The sequence below is a fragment of the Cydia strobilella genome, chromosome 23 (assembly GCF_947568885.1).
Source record: "Cydia strobilella chromosome 23, ilCydStro3.1, whole genome shotgun sequence".
In the NCBI taxonomy this organism is placed as follows: Eukaryota; Metazoa; Arthropoda; class Insecta; order Lepidoptera; family Tortricidae; genus Cydia; species Cydia strobilella.
The window spans coordinates 8,863,815-8,877,246 of record NC_086063.1 but is presented as its reverse complement, the minus strand read 5'-3'; the positions used below and the strand labels follow the sequence as shown (position 1 = coordinate 8,877,246).

General features: G+C 39.0%; 1 protein-coding gene across 1 annotated transcript in view; it reads left to right on the top strand.

The window, feature by feature from the left end:
* The window catches only part of LOC134751710 (uncharacterized), a 161,823-nt gene extending 148,966 nt beyond the window's left edge, over nucleotides 1-12,857 (top strand). Inside the window, exons 2-3 of the mRNA XM_063687155.1 lie at nucleotides 6,180-9,547; nucleotides 12,609-12,857. Coding sequence (XP_063543225.1) covers nucleotides 6,710-9,547; nucleotides 12,609-12,857 — 3,087 coding nt within the window. The 5' untranslated portion in view covers nucleotides 6,180-6,709. The remainder of the gene's footprint in view (nucleotides 1-6,179; nucleotides 9,548-12,608) is intronic.
* The last annotated feature ends 575 nt before the right edge of the window (nucleotides 12,858-13,432 follow it).

Below are 13,432 nucleotides of genomic sequence, written 5' to 3'. Positions count from 1 at the left end.
TATATTATTTCAATAGTAAAACTAATCCGTTTTCCGATTTTTAATTTAAATTTACGCAATATTTTTATTTATAAAAATTACATTCGTTTTAAGACAAAAATTTTGAGCGTGCAACGGGGCGGGGCGTGCGGCGTGCATGTTAAACAGATGCAAACGTATAGGAGCTGCCTTAGTGCACGCTGCTCAAATCACTTGTGAGCCCGACGCCACGCTGCACGCCCCACCGAACGCTCCGCTTTGAGCGTCCACTCAGGCCTTACACTTAAGGTACTTACCCGTGGAATAACATATACTTTTTACTAATGAATAAGAAGCTTAAGTTATCATAACTAATTAACATCACTACGTTCACCGTAAGCAGATCGGCAGACACATTGATTTGTATCGGAATCATGAGCATTGATTTAAATCACAGATTAACTTTGAGATTAGAGGTTTATGTCGCTTGTCAAACTTGAATGAAGCTCATGGCGCTATTAGGTACTTATTACAAATATGTATTAAGAGTACCAAGCTCGGTTCTCCATACAAACGTAATTACGGTCTCATTTTAAAACGAGTAGCTAGTTTGCTATGTCTGTAATTAGTTTATGTAGCTTCAGATACCATAGTTAAAAAAATACAGCGAATTTTAGTTTGTCATACAAAACTTGTGTTTGTTTTATAAGCTGGAGCTATATAAGCTAATTATAGACCTAGATATACGTCATGTCATTGTATGTGCAAAGTTTCATTACAATCCAACACGTAGTTTTAAAATGAGAACGTAACTCCGTTTGTATGGGAAGGTGAAATTCGGCCGAGCTTGCCGACTTAATAAATTTATACTCTTTACCAAAAGTGCCGCATCCATATTTAGCAATAACAACTTATATCTTTGCACCCGTGGGAAAAGCAGGGAACAAGTTTATGCAAAAAGAACAATGCATACAATCGTACCATTAAGATAGGCGAGCGCGATTAATATTTTATTGAGTGTGGTTCCGTCTTGTATGATGAAAATTAATAAATCGTTCAAAACAAATAGAAGTAGGTACATTTTAAAAGTAATCAAATTAAATAGCTCAGGTTAATGTGATTTAAATTGCAAACAGTAAATTCAATCTTCTTTTGTATCGTACTTAGGTACCTATCGATTAAGCAATTGCATTTCGTTAAAAATAACATCGTGTGGAAGCTTGGAAAGAAACTCATAGTGTGTATTAGGGTTTTTACATCTCTAGTAGGACTAGTGGTGTATACATTTAAAAGTGGTAACTGCCTTGGGTGAGACTTGAACTCACAGCCTCTGGATCCAGAGGCCGTAAGTTGAGACCAAGGCGGTAATTTTTCCACTTTTAAAATTCTAAACTTAATAGCATCGTTCGCAGACGTTTTCTGCTTATTAAAAATAAATTGAATAGTGTAGTTTCATTTCTAGTAGGGCGAGGCTAAAAGGTTTTAAATTGAAAAATAGCATCAGCGTAAAGTGCAAGCGACTAAGCGTCATTGTAGATCTGGTGTCTTCCTATTTGTCCCCGTACATGAGGCGGGGACAAATGGGAATGATTTATATGCAGCGCCTATTCCCATCTGTGGGATAAATGGAAATACACGAAGATCTTTGATGCAGAGTCAGTATAAGTTTAGTTTTAAGATAGGTAGATTGTCTACCATAATTGTACGCCCTAGCAGGCAACTGTTGATACTTATTATTTTTAATTACCACCTTTGTATGTACACAGTTATACAATAAAAAAATATTCTACTCTATTCTATTCTTAGACTTGGTTTTTTGCAAGACATCTACGGAACCCTAACAAGTACAGTTAGTCACCCGGAATGCTCGCGTGTTGGCGAACATTAGGAACGGTGTAATTGGGATACGGTTACGGTGCGGTGTAATTGATGTCAGTTTATAGTTTTTGAGTCGGACCAAGCTGACTTTGCATGCCATTTGCAATGACAAAGTGTGGCAATGTCATCATTAATTACAAAGTATTAGAATGTGACGTATATAATGACACTCTCTCACTTTGTTTCGTTCAAGTTTGTGCAAAGTTAGCTTAGACGGGTAGGTTAGTATGGTAGGTTATCTAGTAGGGTAGGGTGGGGCTAAAAAGTCTAGGGTAAAAATTAATTTGATTTATGAACAAAAATGGAATCCGCAAAAGGTTTTTACACTACTTACTTGAATTAAAAATGTTGCTAGATTATAAAGATATATTTGGTTAATTAATATTGAGTTGTATGTGAAATTCATTGAAAATTTAAATAAATAAATACAAAACACGTTTTTTTAAATAGGTACAGAGTGAAATATATTTGGGGATAAAATGTTTTCATTAAAAGATATGTAGGTACATACCTACAAGTATGAAACTTAGATCAGCACGGAGTACAACCGCCGCGGACACTCGTGCCTGAAGAAGGTTTCCCGACGAATCCGAAACATATCGCCAAAAGCGATCAAAAACAATAGTGAGTGAAACCGTACTGATCGAAATATTTTGAAATATGTCTCACGATAGTTTAATTTCGAGTATGAAAGTTTTTGCTAAGTATATTTTCTCCATCATTTTTTGTGTAGTAAATCGAAGTGGTTAAAAAACATTTTCTTTTGTGGTCGTATAAAAAATATATTTAAATATACAGCTAGGTTGAAATCTACGGAAGCATAGAACTATAATCTCGATTCAAAAACACTGACATTCTAAAAAGACATATAATTGTAAGAAAATAACATACGTTACAACATTTGTATACTAAAGAGAAGAACACGTGCCACAAACACTGATGTCTTTATAACATCACACTACAAAAACATTGTTTCAACATTTGCCTACAAACAAAATTATATCATTAGCGCATCACAACAAAAAAATGCAGTTACAAAATTTACTTTGCTTTAAACGTTCATTTTAATACACGGAAATGTTGGATTTTAGACAGTACTACATTGTGATAAAGTCTATGATTACTTTTAGGAAACTTTATTATACATATCAAAAGGGTAATTTGGATGTTCAACTGCACGAAATAAGATTGTGGTAATTTAAATACCACATCAAACGAAAGTATTCATTACAATAGAATGTTGACAAAAAAATACACCTGTCCCGCCGCTGGCGACTTCTTAAATGATGAGCTTGACGGTTGCTTTAAAGTATAGGATAAGTTTAAATGTGTTTAAGATGATTATTCGCTAATAATAAATATTAGATAACTAGATGATAAGAGGACATTTAAGTAACGCGTAGTTAGCCAATTGTGGATTATAATTATAATTAAAAAGACCAATGAAATGAGATCTAAACACAACAATAATCTTTGCTGGTGAGCGTATGAAGTCACTTTGACATAATTCCATTTTGGCTAGATTTAGGTAGACGGAAAATATATAAATCGTAATATATCTTTTTCTATCATATTGTAAATTATTTCATTAAAATATTATTAAAACTACGCCTTAGGTATTTTATTTATAAATTGGCGTAACCTCATTATTTTGCTAAATACTTAAACTAAATAATATACGATTTTTTTCTACCACTATTTCATTTTCATCCTGTATAAGCAAACCTTGAAGCCACTTATTAGATTACCACACCCATTCATAAAAAAATAATCATACACAAACAAGTTATTCATAATAAATTTATTCACAATCTGACAGCTGTACGTATCATAAACACGTATTCTAACACTGTTATCAAAAACTTATTAATCATTACAAAGAAAGTGGTACCATTGTATTGTTCATGCTAACTGACAAATCATTATACCTTATTTCCAAAACATTTGGTCCACGAAAGACCAGATAAGAATATTTGTCAAACGAGGGAAGCAGTCATCGCCACCTATGAACATAAGAAATATCAGAGGAACCATATATTATTTATTTTTCATTTTCGTATGGATTTCAGAAAAAAATTGTAAACAAGTAACATGCGTTTAATTTTTTTCTTCTGCCACCCCGGCGGTGATAGGAACTTTCGGGGGAGGTGTAAAGGTGTAATATGGCAATTAGCCACTTTCCGTTGTTAACAGTAACGATTTGGTTTACTGCGACATAAAAGCATACCTATTACTTGTGTCAGCGCCACCTAACATGTATATATATGCAGGCATTACATGTATATATATACTATCACACTTAAAGTGTTTCACTACATACTCCCCATCACCTGCTATTTGAATGTGTTGTCTTTGAGAGCCCTAAATACCTGTGGTTGAAGAACCCCATTTCATATGTATTTGTGGAGTATCAATATAAAAAAATATGGTTGAATTTCTTTTGTTTTAAAAATGAACGAAACATAAGAAACGCAATTCTGTTCAAAATGGTTTCTTCATTGAGGTAATTAGTACTAGAATTAAGACTATGCCTTACGAGAATATGAAGGAGCATAGCTGTGGTTTGAAGTGGTGTGTTCGAAGAACTCATAGCCGAACCGAATATAATGGGTGAGACCAAAGCACATTGCTGGGCCACCTCGAAAGAATGGGTGAAGAGCGTGCTGAAAGAGGGCATACTTGGGTCGACCGACTGGACGCCGTCCAGTCGGTCATCCTCAGTAGCGGTGGGCGGATAGTGTGGAGGCCGGAGGCAGATCTCCGCGAGCTCGGTGTCAGTGAAAACCGGCGTGAATCTGAGCCCGACCGGGTAAAATTGGTGTTGGAGGCCAAGACTCATTTCATTCATTCATTTCATTTTGGGTCATTGCGCCAAACTAGTAAGTATTTCTTCTTCTTCTTCTTTGTCGGTCCCTCATCACTGAGGATCGTGACCACTTGGTTTTGCAGCTCCTGTGATTTGTCTCCATCGGTTTCAATCTCCCGTAGCCCTCACCGCTTGATGGAGTTTGCCTGTGGCCTTCTTAACTTGGTCGGACCATCTAGTTGGTGGGGGCCCTATGGTCTTACGCCTTCTACTTTTCCGAGCACGACCATTAAGTATTTTAGTAGTAAGTATAACTGTTAATATATCTAGATACTGAAAAAACATTTTCTATAATGTTAATATCTAGAAAGAAAAATGGGCTGCGTTTGTATAGAGAAGCTGCCTCACTTTACTCTTAAAATACTGCAAAATGGTAGTTTGGTAGTTAAACAGTTTTAGCAGTACATCTAATAGCTGTCTACCTCGTTAAACCGTTGAACTAATAACAGCATTTGACGAAGTTCTAGTTAATATAGCGCACTTCGTGTGGTTGTGCCTTAATAATGTCTTTTGCGTAAACGGCAAAGTTTTGTCAGTTTCAAATATTTACCTACCCGCTAGAGGGCGTGTGTTACACCGTTGTAATCATCATCATAGCCATATCAGATGCTGTCAGTTCTATGTCATTTAAACTACTTCGTTGTCTACACTAACCATTACTGCGGCAGTATTGCAGCGCGATAATACTGCCGGCTGCATTGCTGCCGCAAATGTAAAAATTCTGGGCAGCAACATCGATTCTTACATTTGCTGCTGTTGAAATCCGAATGTAACCTTGACTGACTGCTTAGCTTGAAAGGGACATTTGGATGTCAGCTGCAGCTGCATTACTATTTTGCATTGCTGTATCTGTTAATTTTCTTAATAAAATTGTTGTTACCATGTGATTTTTAGGAACCAGTGATGCAAATTTCTAGGCCTCGATATTCTTCTTCCTCCGACACTTATTTTACCGTGAATTTTCCTGTACCTATTAATGATGTTCATTCTAATCATAATCATAACCATTCAAGAAATGAATCCATTATTATGTTATTCATTTATTGAATCCATTCCCATTCATTCATTTTTCTATCCATTCTAGCTGTGAAGCGTCAGAGCTGCTGTGTCGAAAGGTCCGATTACAATGATAATTGCCAAACTGCGATAGTAAACGGCACCCGAAGAAGATTTTATCAAGGAGATTAGATGAATGCGGATTCGCGATTTCGCATGTCGCGTTCTGTGTGAGTGTCGGCCATTTTAGTTAGCGCCCCGGGCTAGTTCAACTGCAACTTCAACCTTACTGCTACACACGCCTGTAATCACGCTCTAATTTAATGCCTTGTTGTTCGCTTGGCTACCAAAACCAAACTGTTTTAAAGCAGCATTTAAATTGTGACAGCAATGCTGCTTACAGTCGACTACTGCGATGTGAAATGGCACTTTTTTTTTTTTTACCTAAATGAGTTGTCTTATTGCACACTGTTGAATGTAGTAATGTTTAGTTTTTAGAGTTGCCTAATTTCACAATAGATGTCGCTGTTCTATCGGCTGCTTCGCGCTGTTAAGATTTTTCCACAGCCCCGTATATAGTAAATTTGGTTTCGGAATAAATGAGTATTAAGTTGTCAAGTGAAGTGTTTCATTACAAAAGGTAGGAAGTGCAGTGCAGTATAGTGAGTGAACATTGGTCCTTCGGAACATAGGATAATCGTGAGTACAGTGACAGTGGAAATAAATGTGAAGTGTCAAAGACTTAGTTAATTTTCGCGGTAACAAACACTTAGAATATTTCGCGTGAAAAAAGACATAGTGCAATTTCGAGTGAATTTAGGACTTAGAAAAAAACCGCTGTAAAAACACTTAGAATAATTTGCTTAAATTTGGACTTAGTCGATTTTGTGGATTCTTGGACATAGCGTAATTTCGGTTGAAAAATTACTTTGAAAAATTGTGTTCAAAAATAAACTTAGAATAAAAATAGACTTTGAAATCTGTCATTCACTTAGCAAATTTTAAACAATAATGGCTAACATAGCATCACAAGAAGAACTTTTTAGTCAGATTAAAAGACTTCTCACTAATCATAAGAAAACTTCGTCAACGCGTTACACAGCAAGTTACTTGAAAATACGCATAGAGTCGCTAGAAGAGTATTGGAATCAATTCCTTACTGAACACCGAGAAATTCTGAAGTCTTCAGTAAACGTTGAAGAGAAAAAGGAACTGAAAGCGCTCTATAATGATGTCGAAGATTTCTATATGGAGTTCAAGACTAGTTTATTGGAACTGACGGAATCTGTCATAATTCAAGAAGGTGCCTCACCTCAAGTGCCTCATGCATCTCAACCTCAAGTTGTCACAAAGAGTAAACTCCCACCGATAAATCTCCCTTCGTTTTCCGGTGATTACCAAGAATGGATGCACTTTAAGGATTTGTTTATCTCTATGGTACACAATGAGCCGGGTCTGAGTGACATACACAAGCATCATTATTTGAGGTCAAGCTTGAAGGGTGAAGCCGAACAAGTCGTCCGTCATTTCGAACTCACAGCTGCCAATTATGGGAAGGCTTGGAACGCCTTAGTCTGCCGCTACAGCAATGATAGAGTGATAGCTAATATCATACTGAATCGCCTGCTCAATCAGAAGAAACTCACATACGAATGCTCTAAAGGCCTCAAGGATCTTCTTGATACTACAAACCAGTGTCTCAGTAGTCTAACGAATTTGAAGATTGACATAACTACTTGGGATTCGATTATCGTGCATATTGTGGTATCCAAGTTAGATAGTGAAACTCACAAAGCTTGGGAGCAATCACTTGGATCTTCTATAGAGTTACCCACTTATAACAAGCTCACATCATACTTAGAGGGACGATTCAGAGCGATGGAAATGGTACAAGCGACACAAAAGAAAGATAAGAAAGAGACCACATTTCAACAACCAGCTACTGCACCTAAAATAAAGAATGTGAGATCTTTCACCGCTGAAGTTGATACGGAATGCACATATTGTAAGAAAAGTCACTACATCTGTCACTGCACTGAATTTGCACAACTCGACATAGATCAACGTAAAGAATTTGTAAAGAACAACAACTTATGCTTCAATTGCCTTGTCAAAGGACATTCCATACGGAACTGTAGACAAGTCACAACATGTAGAACCTGTAATCGCAAACACCATACGCTTTTGCACTACCAGAGTATAACTGCGAATACAGTCACGATGGAGACACCCACAGAATCTGAAGACACACAAATTAAGGAACTCACAAGTCTGAAGGTTTCACAAAAAGGCAAACAAGTGATATTAGCCACAGCACAGATATATTTGAAGGATAGCAGTGGTTCTCTCGTACAACTTAGAGCCCTTATTGACCAAGGCTCAGAAGGCACCTTCATTACGGAGTCGGCAGTGCAACTGCTACGACTGAAGAAAACATTCCAGCCAGCTAGTATCACAGGCCTTGAAAATCAAGCTACACTGCCACGATACGTCGTTAACTTAGATATTCACTCACCGATAGACACTCACTATGTAATGCAAGTTGACGCTCACGTACTCTCGAAGATTAATAGTTGGCTACCCTCAAAGGAGTTTGACATCTCACAATGGCCTGCCCTGTCCCAATTGCAACTAGCGGACCCTCACATGCAATCGCCGGGACCTATTGATGTTCTACTGGGCGCCGAGGTCTATGCATTTATTTTGCTAGACGGACTTCACAAATATAACGATGACAAGCTTATAGCACAAAACTCGAAACTCGGATGGTTTATCTCTGGAGCGTCTAAACCACGAAGCGATCTGCCACCTCACAATATTGTAGCACATCACGCACTTATCGAGGTAGATCAACTCCTACGCAAATTCTGGGAGACTGAAGAGTACAAGCCTCATGAAAAACCGATGACACATCTTGAGACACAATGTGAAGAGCACTATAAAGAAACTCACTCCAGACAAGAAGATGGTCGTTACGTCGTACACTTACCGTTTAAAGATGACCACGAAAAGAACTTAGGCGATTCTCGACATATCGCACTACAGAGACTAATGCACATGGAGAAAAGATTTGCAAATAAGCCTAAATTTCAGAAAGATTACGCGGACTTCATAGATCAATATCAGAAGCTGAATCATTTACAAGATGTAGACCCACAACATAAGCCAACTCACAAAGTCTACCATCTCCCTCACCACGCTGTAATAAGAGAATCCAGCAGCACAACAAAGCTGCGTGTTGTCTTTGATGGGACTGCACAGCCGTCAAATGGCTCATCTCTGAACGATGAATTACTCATCGGACCATCACTATTGCAAGACTTACGAGATCTCATTGTTCGTTGGCGTACTCACAAGATTTGTCTGCTTGCTGACGTAAAGCAAATGTATCGCCAAATACTCGTCGCTAAAGAAGATGTTGACTATCAGCGCATACTGTGGCGCTCATCTCCACAAGATGAAATCGTCGAGAAACGTTTGTTAACTGTGACATATGGTACGTCATGCGCTCCCTTCCTCGCTATTCGCACACTAAAGCAGCTTGCACAAGATGAAAAAGAGGAATTCCCAGACTTAGTTGAAGTCATAAGTAATGACTTTTATATGGATGACTTACTGACAGGTGCGAATGACGTGGAACAAGCTACTAAGTTACAGAGTCGTATCACACAAGCTATGGCTAATGGTAAATTTGAAATGCACAAATGGGCATCCAACAGTCCTGACGTCTTGAAGAATATTCCTAGCTCAGAAAAAACAAATCAACCAAGTGTCGAGATCAAGCTTGATGATACCATCAAAGCTTTAGGTATCAAATGGAACTCACATCATGATGTCTTCGAACTTAAGGTAGATATTTCAGAACCCACAGAACGCTTCACCAAAACGTCAGTACTGTCGGATATTGCGAAATCATATGACCCTTTAGGTTTTTTAGGGCCAGTGGTTATCACTGCAAAAATGTTTTTGCAAAAACTTTGGTTGAGTGGTATTGGTTGGACTGATGAACTTCCTCTCGAACTTGCCACAGAGTGGTCAAGCTACAGGGACCAGCTCTGTCACATGCCAACCTTGTATTTAGATCGTTGGGTTCATACACAATTTGACGGCAAGGAAATAGTGGAAATTCACGGGTTCAGTGATGCCTCTTGTTTAGCTTACGCTGCTGTTGTTTATTTGCGAGTTATCACGCCCCACGGAATCCACGTGTCACTAGTCATTGCCAAAACAAAAGTGGCACCTGTAAAACAAGTCTCCATCCCACGATTGGAACTGTGTGGCGCGGTACTGCTCTCGAAGTTACTCAAAGATGTTCAGCACAGTCTTCGTTTGCCTGAGGAATCTGTCTTTGCGTGGACAGATTCAATGATTGTCTTAGCATGGCTTCGAAGAAACCCTAGCACTTGGAAAACGTACGTAGCTAATAGAGTCACTGAGATTGTTAATAATGTAAGTAGTGGCCGGTGGCACCACATTCAATCGGCAGAAAACCCTGCAGACGTTGCGTCGCGTGGCATACGTCCCGATCTGTTTAAAGACTGCGAGTTGTGGTGGCGCGGACCAACTGTACTTCACCAAACGAATGATTTTGATAATTGTCGCTCGCTCTCTCTCGACGTACCAACAACACAACTAGAAGCCAAAGAAAATTCGAAAGGAAATGATAATAAGATAGTAGCACTCAAAGCTGGTGTATCGAATGAGAGTGATGATCGACTTACATATTTGGCTAGATACTCTACTCTGACAAAATTGATTCGCGTTACAGCGTACCTACTGAGATTTGTAAAGCTGTGTAAAGCACACATTGACGCAAAACTGAATCAGATAGTCCCTGAGACTTTTCCTCAGCATCTTACAGTTACCGAATTGAGATATGCCACAAGGGTTTGCATTCGACTCTCTCAGGAATTTCGGTTCCAGGAAGAGTTACAAATGTTGAGAAAAGGCCAAAGGATTCCGAAATCTGATGTTTTGACCCCACTTGCCCCGTTTATTGATAAAAATGGTATTATTCGAGTTACGGGACGTATACGTAATGCAAATGTACACTTTGATACAAAATCACCTGTCGTTCTAACCTCGAAGTGTCATTTAGCTGTTTTAATTGTAAATGATGCTCATATTCATTGTTTGCACGGAGGTCCTCAACTGACTCTCAATGGAATTCGTTGCAAATATTGGATAATCGGTGCTAAGAATTTAGTTAGGAAAGTTATTCATAAATGTATCCCTTGTTTTAAACAGTCTGCAACACCGATCAACCAATTGATGGGTCAGTTACCTGCGTGTCGTGTAACGCCAGATAAGCCCTTCCGTAAAAGTGGAGTGGATTTTGCTGGCCCAGTCCAGTTAAAATTGTACCCTGGTAGATGTCAACGCACTTGTAAAGCTTATATTGCTTTGTTTGTGTGCACCGTGACCAAGGCCATTCATTTAGAACTTGTGAGTGACTTGTCCACGGCTGCCTTTATTGCCGCTTTTCGTCGTTTCACTTCTAGACGCGGTCATTGTAGTGATCTGTGGAGCGACTGTGGTACCAACTTCATTGGAGCCTCGAAAGAGCTTGACACTATGTTTAGGAATAGGAACTCAGAAGTAGTTGGAGAAATATCTGAGATTTTGGCAAATGACCAAACTACATGGCACTTTATTCCTCCTGGCTCACCACATTTTGGTGGACTCTGGGAAGCTGGTGTGAAATCGATCAAGTCTCACCTTAAGCGTGTTATCGGGCAAACTCTTCTTACGTTCGAAGAGTATTCCACACTATTGACTCAAGTGGAGTCTTGTGTAAATTCTCGACCGTTAACTCCCATTAGTAACTCGATTGATGATGCTTCTCCAATTACACCGGGACATTTTCTTATAGGTGAAGCTCCTATCACTGTTCCGGAAGAAAGTCTCACAACTGTGCCAGTATCCCGTTTGGATCGTTGGCAATTGCTCCAAAGGATGTTGCAATCGCTTTGGACTCGTTGGAGTTCTGAGTATTTAACAACACTACAAAACCGGTATAAATGGACCGTTACTAATCCTGATCCTGATATTGGAACAGTAGTTTTGGTCAAGGATGAAAGACTCCCTCCCGGAAAGTGGTTGTTAGGTCGTATAATAGACAAGCATCCCGGTAGAGATGGTTTAACACGAGTGGTTACGTTAAAATTAAAGAATGGTACTTTTCGTAGGCCCATTGCTAAAATTTGCCCTCTACCTCTGGATTCTTAACTATAGTCTGTTAAGAAGTTTAATGTGTTTTAGTTTTTGAAGAATAGCTCTATTTGAGTTTCACTGTGTAATTTAACGCTTTTACTATTGATTCATGTAGATTTTCACGTGTTGTTAACTTTACTATTCTCGTTGTTTTTGTTTACATGTTTCTTTATGAAGGACAAGTCGTCCTTGGGGGCCGATAATGTTGAATGTAGTAATGTTTAGTTTTTAGAGTTGCCTAATTTCACAATAGATGTCGCTGTTCTATCGGCTGCTTCGCGCTGTTAAGATTTTTCCACAGCCCCGTATATAGTAAATTTGGTTTCGGAATAAATGAGTATTAAGTTGTCAAGTGAAGTGTTTCATTACAAAAGGTAGGAAGTGCAGTGCAGTATAGTGAGTGAACACACACCAATGAGATGAAAATGCTGAGGTGGGCATCGGGAATGACGAGACTGGACATAGACCGAAATGTATTTTTTTTAATATCACGTCGGTGGCAAACAAGCATACGGCCCGCCTGATGGTAAGCAGTCACCGTAGCCTATGGACGCCTGCAACACCAGAGATATTACATGCGCGTTGCCGACCCTTTAAAAACCTGTACACTCCTTTTTTGAAGAACCCCATATTGTAGCCCCGAGTAGTAGTGTACGAGTGTACTGTGTATACTGTATATGTACGAGGCCCTTTCAAGGTCGCTCTCATTGCAGAAAAGATGGCTGAAAGCCGTATGAGATGGTTCGGGCATGTGATGAGACGTAACGAAGAGTATGCGGTCATAAAAGCCCTGGCCATCCCAGAGAAAACGAACGGCAAAGGGAGGTCGCTAACCACGTGGTGGACAACCGTTACCAAAGACATGGAGCGGGCGCAGACTAACATATCGACAACCCAGGACAGAAAAACCTGGCGCCTTCGAACGAGGAGGGCCGACCCCAAATAACGGGACATGGCAAAGAAGAAGAAGAAGAAGAATCGGATCATGATGTAAAATCCGTTGATATCTGAAATATTGCATTGATATGAGCACACCAAAATTTCACCGTACGTTTCTTCTCTTAGCCTGCGACGTTACTCGTAAAAAATAGTTTAAATGTTAGATTTTTAGTTCTGATTCGCCCTGTGATACGATTCGCCTTGGTCTACCCTACGAGCGAGATACATAGAAAGTAACGTTTACGCTAGCCTTTATCTCAGTGCCAACCAAATTGGTGGTAGGTGTAAAGGTCTTATCAAAACCAGTTCGTAACCATAATAAATTGTGACGTTCTCAATCAAAAGGTACCACATTGTCGCATAAGGATGCTCTGACAGGTTATTTGTGTAAAGATACAAGCAAATTTCGTCTATGGTAAGCAACAACGTGGTACCTTTTGATTGAGAACGCCACAATTGTTAAATTTGAATCGACACTGGCTTAAATCTGTTTTTACCCGACTGCGTCAGAAGGAGGGTAATATTTTTAAGGACAGAAGGAGGGTAATAAGTACCTATAATAATAATAATAATAATAAGCCC